Source organism: Echiichthys vipera (assembly GCF_963691815.1).
Source record: "Echiichthys vipera genome assembly, chromosome: 14".
Classification (NCBI taxonomy): domain Eukaryota; kingdom Metazoa; phylum Chordata; class Actinopteri; order Perciformes; family Trachinidae; genus Echiichthys; species Echiichthys vipera.
Window position 1 is genome coordinate 6,842,822 of NC_139839.1, and position 16,417 is coordinate 6,859,238.

The 16,417-nt window shown below is 43.0% G+C and overlaps 1 protein-coding gene across 1 annotated transcript; it reads left to right on the forward strand.

The window, feature by feature from the left end:
- Window positions 1-147: 147 nt before the first annotated feature.
- gemin5 (gem (nuclear organelle) associated protein 5) lies at window positions 148-16,252 on the forward strand (the record flags this gene model as incomplete). The annotated part of the gene is made up of 28 exons (XM_083927553.1): window positions 148-343; window positions 1,611-1,765; window positions 2,689-2,870; window positions 4,005-4,156; window positions 4,276-4,374; window positions 4,837-4,969; window positions 5,145-5,310; window positions 5,643-5,855; window positions 6,366-6,451; window positions 7,080-7,162; window positions 7,786-7,922; window positions 8,817-8,890; window positions 9,718-9,899; window positions 10,005-10,144; window positions 10,370-10,541; window positions 10,659-10,871; window positions 10,970-11,026; window positions 11,126-11,251; window positions 11,341-11,436; window positions 11,745-11,882; window positions 12,360-12,507; window positions 12,736-12,855; window positions 12,986-13,196; window positions 13,513-13,767; window positions 13,927-14,089; window positions 14,383-14,878; window positions 15,598-15,685; window positions 16,088-16,252. Exons 1-28 carry the CDS (start codon window positions 202-204, stop codon window positions 16,250-16,252), a joined length of 4,392 nt encoding a protein of 1,463 aa, XP_083783679.1. The 5' UTR covers window positions 148-201.
- Between the last annotated feature and the right edge of the window lie 165 nt (window positions 16,253-16,417).

The window sequence follows — 16,417 nt, forward strand, 5'->3', positions numbered from 1 at the left end:
CGTGTTTGAGAAAGCGAACTCGACATCATCATTTGATCCAACGGGGATCCCGTACTCAGCACAGCCGGGATTTACGACACCACGCTGGCCGTACGGCCGTCAATGTAGTCGCTACGACAGTGCCGCGGACATGTGAGAAGTTTACTTTGCCTTATTGTATTTTCTTAGAGAGTCTGTGAACTTTAAACCGTCAGAGGCGCCATGCACGAGAGGTCGCTCCCCGCCTCTCCCAACTGGTACTGCTCCCGCTGCAGTGACGTCAACAACAGCGGCTTGCTGGGCGTCGGAGCCAAAAACACCATCTATTTGATTGACGTGTCTGCATCTTCCTGCAGGGTTGTAGGTGAGTCCGCTGTCACAGGGGCTGGGCATCACACCCACACCGTGGTGGGTCACGCTGGTACTTATCCTCTAGCACAGGGCTGCCCAAACCTGCTCTTGGAGGGCCACTGCCCTGCTCCTGGAGGGCCATTGTGCTGCATGTTTTAGGTTTCCCCCTGCTCTAACACACTTGAGTCTAACGCTTTTCAAACCTGTGATACACTTCAGCTGCTTGATAACGAGCACATCATTAGATTCAGGTGTGTTGGAGCAGAGAGAAACCTAAAACATGCAGGACAGTGGCCCTCCAGGAGCAGGACAGTGGCCCTCCAGGAGCAGGTCAGTGGCCCTCCAGGAGCAGGTCAGTGGCCCTCCAGGAGCAGGACAGTGGCCCTCCAGGAGCAGGACAGTGGCCCTCCAGGAGCAGGACAGTGGCCCTCCAGGAGCAGGACAGTGGCCCTCCAGGAGCAGGACAGTGGCCCTCCAGGAGCAGGACAGTGGCCCTCCAGGAGCGGGGATGGGCAATTCCGGTCCTAGAGGGCCACTGTCTTGCATGTCTTAGGTTTCTCTCTACCCTAACACACCTGAGTCTGCCAATAATCAAACTGTAACAAGCATCAGCTGCTTAATAACGGATAAATCATTAGACTCAGGTGTGTTAGAGCAGAGAGAAACCTAAAACATGCAGGACAGTGACCCTCCAGGACCGGAATTGAAGGGGTACGCCATTATTTTTGCACTTTCATAGTTGGACGTTTAACCTAACCCTAAGACTTTGAAAGGCTTTTCCAAAACCACATAAAACAAAGTACATGTCGACACAGATGAGCAGTACTTAATGTGTAAAATCATTGGACAAAATAAAAGGCTGATCAATAATGAAAGTACTCATTAGTTGCAGCTAGGACTGATGATTACCGTCTCTATTAAACATTTAGTCTATGAAATGTCTGTCTTAATATATAGATAGATAGATAGATAGATAGGTAGGTAAGTAATTGTTGCAGCTCTGCTTGCAGCCCCTAAAATGTCTTAATTCAAGATTCAAGAAGCTTTATTTATCCAGAGGGAAATTATTGTGCAGCAGTTTCAATACAAAGTTGGGAAATGATCAGAGTGACAATGAGCTAACATAATCAAAATAAAGCAAACATAAAATAAATCCAACAATTACTAAGTAGATCTTAAACCATCATCAGACTTGTTCCTTTGTTTTGGTATTCTGTGGCCCTTTTCTACCTTTGCTTCACAGTAAGACATTGATGTTCAACGCTCTCTGTGTTTTTCAGGTGAACTTGTCGGCCATAAAGACTTGGTGTCAGGCTTTTCCTTCTGTCAGCATGCAGAGCAGAGTCACCTCTGTGTCAGCTCCTCCAATGATGGGAGTGTTCGCTTCTGGGACTCAGACAAAAAGGTTCTTGTGAGGGAGCATGCGGCTCATCAGGTGAGAGTCGACCTTCCTGTTCTGGTCTCATTGTCAATAGAAACAGTGCATTTTCCAGCCACACTGGCGCCTCCTGCAGGCCGTAGTCAGCTCTGCAACAGAAGCAGAGGTACGAGGAGGCAGCTTTCTCAGCTCTGAAGCTGCAGCAGTCTTTCACTACAGATTTCTAAAAGTGATGTAGTCGATAGATGAGCCTGTCAGCTACGTCGTCACAAATTTTGGCTTCACATTTTTGTGCTGCTGGCGAGAGTGGGCCGTTGACCCCTTACGGAGAGAGAAAGCTAGTCATCTGAGCTCAACAGGATGAGGATGACTGTTTCTACTCTACAGGGGGACTAACAGCACAGATTTCAATAGTTGGCTTCCCAGCAGCAACTCAGTGAGTCACTCGAGCGCACTTTTATAGTTGACGGTTAGGGAGGGCATTGCTTGTATACTTTCCATAATTTCTAAAGAATAAGCCTTCAGCGGATAATTAATGTGGTTTGATCTGAAAAATAAAAGTCGCAGACAGGATTTTTAGGCTTCCACCTTTGAGAAAAGATGTTTCTGATCTTCTATTCATAAATCAGCCTAAAATAAATAAAACATTAAACATCAGATTAACTGTAAATCCACTCAGTTAGGCATTAGAGGGCTTTAACACTTAGTCTTTATTATTGCCCTTTTCGGTTTATGTTCGGTCAGTACTGATAACACTATGTTTTCCCACTGTGTTCTGAATCAGGTGTTTCAGAAGATATTAAGATGTTTGTAAATATTACCCTTTAAATGCCAAAATTGAAAAAGAATAAAAAAATATAATTTTTCCTTTGAAGGTAGAAACACCCTGCAAACAGCAGTTCGACCATCATAACAAACTTAAACTTTCCACTGGAGCCTGACAGAATGCCACTACTACGGATGTCTTTTCTCACGTACAGAGCTCCGTTGCAGCAGTGCACTGGTCTCCCGTGGACAAAAACCTGGTGGTGTCGGGGGATGAGAAGGGTGTCGTGGTGTGTCACTGGTACAACACAGGAGACATCACCAGATTCTTCCCAGAGCCCAGGACCATCTTCTGCCTCACCTGCTCCCCTCACATCTGGAGCTCTGTGGCTGTGGGGTAAGAAGACCACAGAGAGCTCAGCTCACTCGGTTGTAACAACACCTTCAGACAGTCAAATGTAAACCAAAAATAAGACTGCTTTCAGCTTAGTCATCCTTAAGTTTCCAAAAGTCTCAGGTTTTATGAATGTAAGGGATAAATACAATTTTAGACATTGTTAATTTTGACATAAGCCATCTGTGATTGTGGACTTGTGAACTCCTTATACTTAAAGGTTGAATATGTAGAATCTTTATTAAACCTCATATTTAAATAATAATAATAATAATAATAATAATACAACCACAGGGCGTTCTGAGGGTTACAGAATGAAAGTATTGCTATTCCATAAAAAACATTTAGTCTGAATTAATATTTAAAATTTGACAGGTTTGACAATGACTTTCTGTCACGTTCTGTTTACATTGTACCAACCAATAGCAGCTGGCATTGTGGGTTGCCAGGGTTGTCTGTTGTTCAGCTCAGCTACTGTAGGCTGACACTGGGTGACACCGTTATTTGTCCCAGCAGCTGAGTGACCGCAGACAGACAAAAATGAGTCAATATAGTCCAAGCATTCACTCAATAGACTGAGACAAAGTTCAACGGCATTAAAACGCACGGCCAAATCGGTAGCTAGTGATCGGGAAGCTAACTTTCATGTAACTGTCGGTAACTGTCAGTCAAACTCCTCTGTACTACCTGTTTTTGTAATGCGATTTGCCGGAGGGGATGGGTTCAACAGGCTCAAACAGACTCCGTCGTCCTGTCTCCTCGCTTGGCACACTCTACAACGAACTTGGCAACCTGACTGCTGGAATTATTTTTTGTTGTTTCTACAACTACAATCTAGAGACACTAGATGGCGGTGTTCTGCTCATTCTCCATATCCAACCGTAGAAATACATCTAAACTCTTCTCTGGAGCCCTGAATAAATAGTAATAGGTTAAAAAAAATCCTACAATCTATTACATTAAGACTTCTTAATATTTGATTTGAAAAGGGCTTTATGGTGCGTTTTAAATCTGACGTCCCTGTTTCAGTGGTCACAGATGGTGATGTCGAAAACACTTCTAAAGTTTAGTCAAATTCAATCTTTGGCTGTAATACCAAAGAAGAATGTGATTGTGATTGTCACGATTATGTCTAAGGTACAAAGATGGGATGATCGTGCTGATTGATGTGAGTAAGAAAGGCGAGGTGATGCACCGTCTGCGTGGACACGACGATGAGATTCACTCGCTGGCGTGGTCGCCACTGGCCAGCGAAGATTTTCTCTATAGCAGACCTGAGGACAGTGAAGGTAGCAGTGTGCAATTGTTATAAAAAAAAACAGAAACACCAGTCCCACACTGGTTTGGTGGTTTGTTATAGAGACTTGTAATGTAAAAAGTGTTTGTGTATTTTTTATTTATCCTATAGCAACCAGTGCAGTGCCTGCAGGAGATGAGAAGGGCTGCTATCTTGCATCTGGGAGCAAAGACCAGACACTGAGGATCTGGAGCTCAGTGAAGGGAAAAGGTACGAAACTCAGCCAAGGTTTGACCAGCGTCAGTGTCTTCAGCGGCAAATATCCAAACTTTTATGCTCATTCAATATTTCTTCCTGACGTCTATTCGTGTTAAAGTGGAAGTGGAAGTGGAGCCTTAACCAGTCGCACTGCATATACAAGTTGTTAAGAAGCCCCAAAACACATTGATGAAGTTTTAAATTGTTAATTTATAATAATATAAAACAAAAAAGTAACATTTTTAGGCTCAAATTTGGAATTCAACAGTAAAATAAGACAAAAAGCTCAAAGTAGGTTTATTCCTTCAGTTTTAAAAAAGGGTTAAAAAGTGTCTCCCAAAAAAATTATAGATTATAAGACAATAGAAAAAAGCAGCAACTAAAATCACACTGCTAATGTACTTTTTGAGAGAGATGGAGGTCAAGGGTCCTGTGTAATCCTCCCTGTATCCTCTCAACCCCGGTTCCCTGCAGGTGTGATGACTCTGAAGCTGCCGTATCTGAAGAAAAGAGGCTCTGCAGTCGACCCCGGGGTCAAAGAGAGACTCTGGCTCCACGTCCACTGGCCGAAGGGACGACCAACACAACTTGTGTCCAGTTGCTTCGGGTACACACACACATCGTCTCAGTCAGAAAACCAGAGAGGAAACTCGATGAAACATGACAGCACAGCTTAGTAGTTAGTCAGTACCCTGAAAGTTTAGTCAAAAGGGACCACGCGAGAGGCAAAACATCAATTGGTTAGTCGCATACTTATTTTGTGTATGTGTGCATGTCCACAGTGGTGAGTTGGTGATGTGGGACTTGACCAGGACAGGGAAGCAGAAGTGGACTCTGTTCGGGACATCTTCAGAGGGTCAGAACCACAGCAGGATAATCTTCAACATGAGTTCAGTCCACCTGCAGGACGACAGGGAGCTGCTCATCAGCACCTCCATGGACAGAGAGGTGAGTCACCCTCCTTTTAAGCTGATATAACACAAATAAATGTTTGCATTATTTATAATTACCAGCAGCTTGTTTAATAGACTGTGCCCAATTTAGAGATTTTAGGACCAAACCTGAGTGTTACAGATCATGTTTGGCCTTTTTTTTTTCAAGACAGAAAGTCTCGGAAACGCAGAGTGTTTTTATATTATAAAGAAAAGCCTGATAAGTCTGAATTTTGGTTGAGTTGTTTCCAACAGGGCATTTGATTGAAAGCTGGTTCATCTTGTTGCAAGGAATCCTTTCAGAAAGTTGACTTTTTTCTTGGAAAGACCTGACTTTTTATTTTCCAGATGAAATGCTGGGACCTGGCCTCTCTGGACTGCTGCTGGACTCTGCCCACCCTGGGCGGTTTCGTCTACGCCCTGACCTTCTCCCCTGTGGGTGCGGGGTGTCTGGCGCTGGGCGTCGGTGACAACATGATCCGAGTGTGGAACACACTGACCACCCAGAACCAGTATGACACCAGGTCCTTCTGGCAGGGCATCAAGTCCAAGGTCACAGCGGTAAGATGTTTTGGTTTAACTTGATTTAGTTTGAATCTCTGTGTGAGTGAAAGCATTTGCTTACTGTCTGAATGTCTGCTTTTCAATGAAATCCTCCACTGAGCCGCTGATAAGACCACACAGACCCCTATCAGCTGCTCAAAGCTATAAAACTCAAGAGACATGTAAACGTGCTATGATTCAGAATGCAATTCATCAGTTTGAACTTCCTTTAGTTCTCACTTGAATCTTCAAAAGCCCATCATATCTGAGGTTGATGATAACAGCTTATGGGCATCTAATGAAGCGCTCATATCAAGCCGACACATCTGTTTTACTCTGTCGCTCTGAGCTGGGCAGAGCATCTGTGAGGACGTTTGTGGAGATGATTATTATTTTTAGGTTAGACTTCTATTGTTTGTTTTGCATGAAGCGTCCTCCATTATCGACATCCGTTACTCATGTCAGAAACTCTGACATTACACGAAGATAAGATTAAGTGCATTGAATAACTTTTTTCATTCACTGCAGCTGGCGTGGCACCCAAAAAAAGAAGGATCCTTGTCTTTTGGAACAGATGATGGTAAAGTTGGTATCTACGACGTCTTCTCAAACAGGTAAGATTAATTAATTTAACTTTTTTATGGTTTGAATCTCCCTAAGCAAAGTTTTCAACACTTCATCACAGCAGCCCACACACAGCACCCACGCCACATTGTATAGAGTTTGCTCTGTACATGTTCTGTTCTCACTTTTAAGAAAAAAAAAAGCCTGTACCCAAACTATTTTTGGCTGGCTCACATTAATCTCCAGCCTGTTTCATGTTATTTCACTAATGGTGGCGATAATGTGCAAAGATACATTGCAGTGTACCAACAAAAGCAGTGAAGAAGACTGCCAGTATGCCAACGTGGATGTAAAATGTTTTATGGAGAAGAAATCAAGCCAACAGTAATTACATTACATTACATTACACATTACATTTCGGTAGGAAAAACTGAAAATAAACCGTATAAAACCAAAGTTGCTGTTGCTTTTTTTTTTTTTTTTAAATGAATATGGTCATGATTTTAAGCATGACAAAAGGATGACTGGTGTCATTGGGAGACCTTAAACCACACAAGAACTTGCTGTGTTCCTTGTGGATTCCTCTCATCATCCCTTGACGGGGCCCTGAGACCCATTTTTCATGCAGCTATTTATTGTGTATTTCTGACTGGGCATTTGTTCTGCTTCTCCTTCAAGGCCTCCTCAGATATCGAGCTCCTATCACAGAAAAACAGTGTACACACTGGCCTGGGGACCCCCCGTCCCACCAATGTCATTTGGTAAGTTTCTAATGAAGTATGAGCAACTGCTGCAGTTTTCTCCATGAACGCTCTGATCCAGCAAAAACACGAGCGGTGGGATGCCAAAAACCAGCAAGTCAGCGAAAAAGACCAAACAACTCTGCACGCCCTTTTTGTAATCACCTCTATAATCGAATGAGCTGAGAAAACACTTATTGCTTACCCCCACTACAGCCCCTTGTGGGGAAATCAAGATATAGGAAGTTAATTTGTCCAGCTGTCAGCAGATGACATTTTGATAGCATACAGTCGCTCGGCTTTGAAGCCATAAACATTGTGATTGTGGCTGTGTCAACAATCTCCTGATGGCTCCTACAACCAACAAAAGGAGCCACTTCTTTGTTTAGCCACAGCTTTGACACCTGCTCAACTCACACTTAATGCTTCTGGTGGAGTTTAAATCATGAGGATGATTTACAATAGGTGTGCAGAGGAAATCAGGTCCAGCTGCTTCCTCCTTCCCTGGATATTTTAAGACTCAAAACACTTATCAGCTGCTGAACCAACAGGTTTTTAGAAAACATTGTTTGGTCATTAGTCAGTAGACAGTCATCCCATCACCAACATCTATAGTTCTGATTATTTTTGTGTGTTACGTTCAGGTGCAGCAGTAGGAAAGCAGTCCTACAGCCTGTACAGCTGCGCCGGGGAAGGCATTATCCTGCAGCACGATCCGACTAAGCTGAGCGGAGAGGCGTCGGATATCGACAAGCTGATCATAGACACAAACGACATCAAGGTGGGAGGGATGTTTATGTGACGATGATGATGACGATGATATTTCTCTGGGCCATTTAACCTGAATTCTGTACGTGTTAGTGCCAGGTTCTGCTCACTGCAGCACACGGCAGAGTCAGTAAGCTTTCCCTGCGTCTACCGATGGCCAGTTGCTGAATGATCGTTTGTTCAAAATCCTACAGCTGTTAACTTCTTTCGACATTTACACTGGTGGTTCTGCACAGCATTAGAAATCAACAACTGGATGGTTTATGCACACAAGGGGCATGTCTTGATCTATTTTAATGGATAAAATATTTTTTCTTTGACTGCTTTAATGTCATAAAATCTAAATTTCATCAAATTTAGAAGATAGACAAGATGGTTGTCGTACGTCTTCTAACACCCAGCACTGAGCTGATTTATACTACTGACACTACTATGGGCAGAACAATCACATGTATTCACAGAAATTAATCAGTGTCATACTTTAAAATGTAATATAAAACCCTAACCGGTGTTGCAAACATAGGATTGAAGTGACTAGATTGCTTTAACTGTATTGCTGTGTACGATATTAATTAAAAAGAAATGACTGGGTCGGAATGCTGGATCGGCCTCATTCATCTGATATCCGATCCAGCTAATTAGTCAATATCGGAGCCGATCTCTACTCCGTGTCCTCTTACATCCACGCACAGACTTCAGTGACCCTTTAGTGAACCATGTGCACCTCCAGTAAACCGGACAAACACTTCCAGGTGGAGGAAAAACTGAAATTCACATGAGGAGTTAGCAGATACTCTGTGTCAAAGCTTTAATCATGCAGATATCATTGCTGGTGCTCCTGGCTGCTCAATGTAGGAAACTGAGGTGATTTGAATAGGTTATGAAGGTGAGCTCTGCTTCCCAACAGCACAAGCTGTCTTCACACACCGACCTCAGCTGGAAGCCAGATGGGAAAGTGGTTGCCATCGGCAACGAGGATGGGTGAGTGATTAGCCGGGCCTGGCCCCTCTCATAATTGACGATCGGCCTGTGGAGTCGTGTCACTGACCAACTGTCTACTGACTGTTCATAGTTTAAGGCTGCAGATCAATGGATTTAATTCTGTGTCAACTAGGTCACATTGTGAGTTTATGATCGGATGTCTGAATGACTCCTCAACACTTAATGGTTCCATATAGTCACACGGTTAATAATCGCTTATGTTATTTTGCCTAAATCAACTCCTCATGACGCCGGCCACCTATGGTAAAATCGCCTACATCCTCAGTTGACAAGTGTGCTGAAAACATAAGTTAGGCGATTATTTAAACAGGGTTAAGCATGATGTGAGACCTTTAAACATCCTTAAACCAAACAGAATCACAGTAAAAACTAAAAGACACAACTGTGTGGAATCACTGTGATTCAGTAGATACAATACCATTATCATAAGTTAGATCATAGAACTTTTCTTGTTTGGGTTTGTTTGTAGATGCTTATTAAGTTCATTAAGTAGAACAGAATGCAGCCAAGAAAGATTTCTGAAGGCATTATTTAGCGTTATGATTTCAAGATTTTTTTTTTTTTTACTGCGTTGACAGTTTGCATTAGGGAGGAGAAAACTCATCAGTTGATCGAAACCAATCAAGTTCTATCAAAGATGTCAAGTTTGTCGAGCTGTTTTTGCCTATGCTTAAATGTATTAATCAGGGGTTAGAGCAAAAACCTATTTGTGAGCCTAAAAAATCAGTTACTTTAAATTCTGAAATAAAGTTCTTGTGTTCCCTTTTTTCCCCCACATTTGACCACATTTCTGCTCTCTGCTGCAGGTGTATTGATGTATATGAGGCTCCCAGTCTGAAGTTGCTGTGCAGCATTCAGCAACACCACAAGATCATTAACACTTTACGGTGGCATCACGACCACAGCTCCCCGCCAGAGCTGCACTGCCTCCTGGCATCGGGCTCCAGCAATGCCGTCATCTACGTTCACGATCTCAGCTCCATCATAGGTGGGAAGACGACTCAAATACATTGAATTATTCAGTCTGTCCTACAATATTAGTGGGAGCTTTCATTTCATTGGGTACTGACTTTAGTGTTTTCCCTCTGCACAGAGAATCCTCCAGAGAGCCCTGTGGTGGTGACAGAGCCGTATCGCAGGCTGTGTGGTCACACATCAAAAATCACAGACATGGCCTGGAGTCCACACCACGAAGCCCGACTGGTCACCGCCTCATATGATGGCACAGCCCAGGTCAGTACCAGACCAGTTGCATGGGTATAAAGCCATGATAAGTGTTCCAGTCAGATGCACCAGTCTGCTCAACAGCATCATGAAATGCTCCTTTTGGATTTGTTTTTTTTATCTAATAGGTGGATTTGGTTTCTTTCTCTTAGCTAAATCATCAATCATTTTCATTTTATATACTTTGATTCCTTGTTTCCTTTGTAATCTTTCCTCTGTTTTTGTTGTGTTCAGGTGTGGGACGTGCTGCAGGAGGCAGCTGTCTCTAACTACCGGGGTCACGTTGGTTATCTGCTTTGCGTGGACTGGTCGCCTGTTGATCCGGACGTCATCTGGACAGGAGGGAAGGACTTCACCCTGCAGGAGTGGAGAGTCTCCAAACAAGAGTTTACAAAGCCACCTAAAGGTGAACGCCCGTCTTGAAACACCCAAAAACCACATCCTCTAACACTTCAGCAAAATGTATCTTTCTGCCTTTCGGTGTAACTAGCAGACTGTAATGTTCACATGCTACTCCTCTCAGGGAAAAAGATGGTCGACCTGAAGGAGAAGATGAAGGCCAATCCCAAGCAGAAGAGGAAGAACAAGAAGGCGACAGGGGCCGGAGATGTCGCGCTTCCAGAGATGAACGGAGCGATAGTTACGGGAGGAGAGAAGACAGCGGCTGCACAGGAGCTGTCCGGTGAAGATGAGGAAGATGAAGTCAGCTCAACAAGCAGTCCTGTACCTCCTTCAGGTAAGAGAGTAGTTAGAGATTTGAAAAAAAACCAACTATATGATATTTGTGACCTTTTTTTAATGTAAATTAAACCTAATACTGAAATTGTGTTTCAGCCACTTTTGAGATGCAAAGAAAATCCTTTGCTCCTGTAAAGAGCAAAGAAAAACCAGGTATGTACTTTTAGTTTTATAAAACTTCGTCAGCTGACTGCATTTTTGAAATCAGACGTATAAACGTTACTATCTAACTGTCTGTCTGTGTGTCTCCAGACTTAAATTTGCTGAAGAAGAAGAAGCCTCGCTCCATGCTGCCCATCAGTACCTCCATGGACCATCGGCCCAAAGAGGATCTGCTGCAGGACTGCATCACTCTGGCCTCTGTCAGACACAGCAGTGGTGAGACTGAGCAAATGGAGATGTACATTTGGTTTATTGGTTTTCACAGTGATTATAATAAAGTGATTTACTGGACTGTATGTTTCCAGCTCCCCCTGCAGGGTGTGTCCCAGGCCAGGGAGAGCACATCCATCTGGGCCTCTTCGCTGACAGAGAGGCTCTGTACCGCATGTTTGAGGCAGAAGGTACGTTGTTTTCTCTGCTGGGAGTGATGGCCTTCTTTGTGTTGCACATCCACTCTTTGATTAACACAGACGAGTTAATGAAACCTTCAGTCTTCCCATTTAAAGTTTGACAGGTTTAATTAACGTGAGCATATACATCCTTATAATGCACACATCACTGCCAGATTTAAACACTGTATGTGTTCCCGATGTAAATCACAGCACTACAGCGGTGTTCACGTCAGGAATGCTAATATTCATCAAGTTTTAACTCTCGGAAAAGATGTTGTGTCTGAATTCTTTGAATCCGCTTGTCTCTTGTTCTTCAGAGGAAGGTCATGTGGAGGCGGGTCACTACGAGTCCGTAGTGTACATGCGGCTGTGGAGCGGAGACCTGCAGGGGGCGCTGCAGCTCGCCACAGAGAAAGGAGAACTGAATGACCACCTGCTCTCTGTAGCTCCTATGGGTAAAGACTTGGTGATTTAATATTGACCATTAACCGATGTATTGCGATTTTTTGCAAATGTCGGACTATAGGTTTCAATTTTACACTTCAGCTTAAGTTTAACAAACAAGACATGGCTGTATGGAAACCCATTCCTACCATGAAAAAGTATAAAACATCAGGGATAATAATAGACATACTCAGCCACTCACTCAATAAAATTTTTTGAGATGAAAATTCAGACTTACAAAGTCCAAATTCATATATATTGTAAGACTTTTATCCAATAAGATTGTCTCGTTACATACACATAGATTAAACCTCTCCATCCTTTTAATTTTCTCATAATTTTAACTAGCTTTCACAACTATGGTTCGTTTTTAAATTAAAGTTTAACTATTCATAATGTGGCACTGCATTCATTTTAAAGCTGATGCAACACAACATTCAGAGGCTTCCAAATACTGCAACAACTCTTATGTGTGTTTCCTCCTCCAGCCGGGTTCAAGGTGTGGAGCCGGACTGTGGAGGCCTTCGTCAAGCAGCTGTGTCTGCAGGAGCAGTACCTGAAGGCAGCGTCCCATCTGCTGTCAATCAACAAGCTGTATGAGGCCGTCGAACTGCTACGCTCTCACAAGCTCTACAGGTTCACTTTTTTCATCTTTTCCTTTTTAATGAAGTAAAATAAAAGTTGTTTGTGATTTTCTTTTGGTCATGGACTTACACAGTGTGACAAAGTTTGTTTGCTTTGCACGATTAGCTACGCTACAAAAAGGATTGTAAATTAAAGTACTCCTGTTTCAACTTTATAGTTTTTTTTTTTTTTCGTCAGTGTCTTCTCCATTTGATGTTTGCTCTGTGTGTGTTATGTCAGGGAAGCCATAGCTCTGGTGAAAGCCAGGCTGCCGGCAGACGAGCCTGTCCTGAAGGAGCTGTACACCTGCTGGGCCGGCGTGCTGGAGAAGGATGGACATTTCTCTGCAGCTGCTAAATGGTGAGAACTGCAAGGATTTATGGAATTGCGTACTCTTGTCCCTCTGTTGCAGTTAAACATTTTACAGTGATTTAAATCTCTTTCACAAAGACAGATTTAAACTTCACCTTTGTTTTACCTCGTCTTCCAGTTATCTGGCTGCCGGTGCCAGTTTCGATGCTGCTAAAGTAATCGCCAGGAAGAATGACGTCTCCTCGCTGAGGACAGCAGCTGGTCTAGCGAGAATCTCAGGAGAGGTCACTCTGGCTCAGTCGCTGGCATTGCGGTGTGCTAAAGATCTGGCTGCTGCCCAGGACTGGATTGGAGCCCAGGAGGTCCTCAGCTCACAGGAGAGCCTGCTGGTTAGTGGCAAAGACACCGTGAACACAAAAAACATCTGCAGCACAAATGTTTTATTTTTTTACTCTTATTTGTCAATTTGAGAAGGGAACATAATGCGTTGATGGAATTCCTTGCAAGTCGTAAACACATGCAAAAAGGTTGGGAACCAAAACCAAAAAATGTGCGATTCATTCTTTGTCTTCATAAAGTGGCACACAACAACATAATTATTAAAGCCTTTTTGGGTTCTCCATCGTCAGTCCGAAGTCTGGCATTGTGGGGTGTTTGTGAAATCCTAATTGAAATGAAGAATTGTTTGAACCCCGGCCTCTGTAGGTCCACAGACTACATCTCTGTGTAGCTGAGCTGCTGGCTGCGACGCTGGCAGACTCTCAGCCCTGCGTCTCCAGTCACATATGGGCGTCGCCAGGCGAGCGCCACATCGTCATCCTGGACCAAGTGAGAGACGTGTGGGAGGAGCACTTTGGTGTTTCACAAAAGTCAGCAGGACACCGCAGTGCCGGAGCTCTTCTGCAGGAGCTGAAGTCTGTGGAGAGCCCAACACACACTGCCAACATTCCTCTCAGACAGGTAAAGAGTCCTCAAACTTGCCTATACGATAACAAACGGTATGTTTTCAGATTGTTAAAAAGGAGCAAACACAATACTCTTAAGTTCAGATAAATCGACTGTTCCAGCTGTTTATTATTTTTCTGGCTTTGTTGGTGCTTGTGTCTCCCTCGTCATCAGGTTCAGCTGTATTCATCCCTCCATCTGACCCGTGCTATGTTGAGCTGGTTACTGGACGATGATGGGCAGCTGATAAAGGAGTTGTGGCAGGCAATGGCCTGGCTCAGAGATGCCGGACACTTTTGTGTGTGTGCAGAGCTCTGCAGGCTGCTGTTCCCTGACGGTACGTCTGTCCAATCAATCATATTTGAAATTAGTGCAAATGCTGGCTAGTGTCAAATGTTCAAATATAAATGAAACTAAATAAAATAAATTAAAATCAACAAGCCTCTGAGCTTAAGGCAATTTCTGTTTTGGTTGATTTGGCAACACCCTGTGATGAAAGGTAACATTGTAATTTAGATCACATAATTTAATTTGTAACTATATATGTACACGTATATATAGTATATGCTATATAAAGTATATGCTATATAAAGTCGTCTGTTTTACCATCTTTATCTTATTCTCTTTTAGGTGACGTCAGTGTTTGTTCCACGAAACACCCCAAAATACTTCATCACACAGGAGAAGAAGCCAAAGCTGCTGCCAACAGTCTACAGGCTTATGTCCATTATCACCATCTGTACCAACAATGGTGGAGCAGCTCCATCCAGATCCAGAGCAGATGTTCCCCCTCAGCGGCTGACTCCTGTCCTGGAGAAGAGTTGAAGGATAAAGTCATAAATGGAGGTGTATCAGGGTCAGAAGAATGTATCTTCCCATCAACCAGAAGGTTTGATAAACTGGACTTTGATGCGTCTGTACTTCTGTCTGAGCATCACGCTGCCTGTCAGGCCACTCAGAGGTCAGTGAGGGAGGTCCAGGAGCGGCTGGCAGCCATGGTGCTGAAGCACAGCAGAGCCCAGGGAGGGCACCTCAAACCTGGAGAGACGGAGGTGGACAAGCCCACACAGATCGCCCCCACCAGTGAGTCATCAGACAGCCAGGCGTCTGCTGATGCTGAGCAAGGGTGAGTGCTCTGTTATTGATGATTGATTATGGACTCCAATTTGTGATTTTGGGGTTTGAATCTACAAATATACCTTCAGACATTTTGTGAAACTGACAAGTGGAAAGCAACTAAGTATTTACTCAAGTACAATTTAAAGGTACTTGTACTTTAAGTATTTGCATTTTATGCTGCTTTATACTTTTTTCTTACTTTTTACTTCACTTCAGGTAGATATATATTTTTTTTATGTCCATTACATTTCTCTGAAAGCTAGTTACTTTGCAGAATGGAGATGATATAAGAAACTAAAACACCCACATGGACCATTTTTCTGCACAGACTTTTTTTTTACTTTTGATACTTCAGGTAATGTGATAACACCACATTGTAAAAGTAACAAATGTACTTAAAATATCACATTAAAATCTTATAGAAAAAGTAAAATATTTCTCTCTGAAAATTGTGATGTAATAGAAGTATAGAGCAGCACAGGATATAATTGTCATGTAAAGCAAGAGTACCTCAAAATTGTACATAAGCCCATTTCAGTAAATGTACTTAAATGCATTCTACGTACAGTCCTGATAGAAGCTCCTTTTTGTCTCTTGGCCATATTTTGAGGTGAGGTAATGGATTTGGTGAAAGCCCTGGTAACTTTTTATTAGTATGTATGTGTCGATCATAGTTTCCTGCAGTTTGATGACTGTCCATCTCATCATATGTTTCTCTCCCATCAGGCCTGAGGACCAGGAGACTCTGCTCTCTTTGTCTGCCAAGATGTCAGAACACCAGAAACTGCTGACTGACCTGCCTGACACAATCAAGGTACAAGTCCCAGTCCCCACACTACACATACAGTAAAAGCTTCCCATGTATTCGACCACTTAGGATGTATTCTTGTCCAGAAAAGTTGTGACTGAAAGGACAGTGGTGTATTATGGTAGCTATAGGATGTCAAAAGTGTGCATAGTTTTTGATAGTCTGAACAAATGTAATTATCACTAGTTTGTCATACCCTGTTATTTAAGCAGGAGAATGACTAATGCATGTCACCTGTTTGCTCCTCCAATCAATAGGAGAGAAAGCTGACTTTATACTAATGATCTAGGAATGGGTTAATATGTTCTCGCAATAAACTCCTGAGGGACTACATTTTCTGGCAGTGTGATGTGGTTAAACTTCAGTTATCCTCAGGCTATATCCAGACCTAGTCTGTTTCCCCTTCAGATGTATCCTCACCCAGATGTCGTTGAATGCTGCCTGGTTCTCCTGCACGTCAGCAAGTCTTTACCATCCATGTCTGAGTCGCTCCAACAAGACGCCAAGGATGTGCTTCGAAAATACGGAACAAATCCCTCTGTCCTCAAAGCCTCCCAGCAATTCCTCACCTGAAAGAAACTTAAAGCACTTCCACTGTACAGCCCTTTGTTGAATAAAAAACACCTTTGATTACAAAACAATGTCCAAAGATCCTTTTTCTAAGTGTCCGTCAGGCTTTTCTGGATGTAGACTTAAATATTGCTGATGATTTAAAGATTTCCAACTGTTCAATCTAAT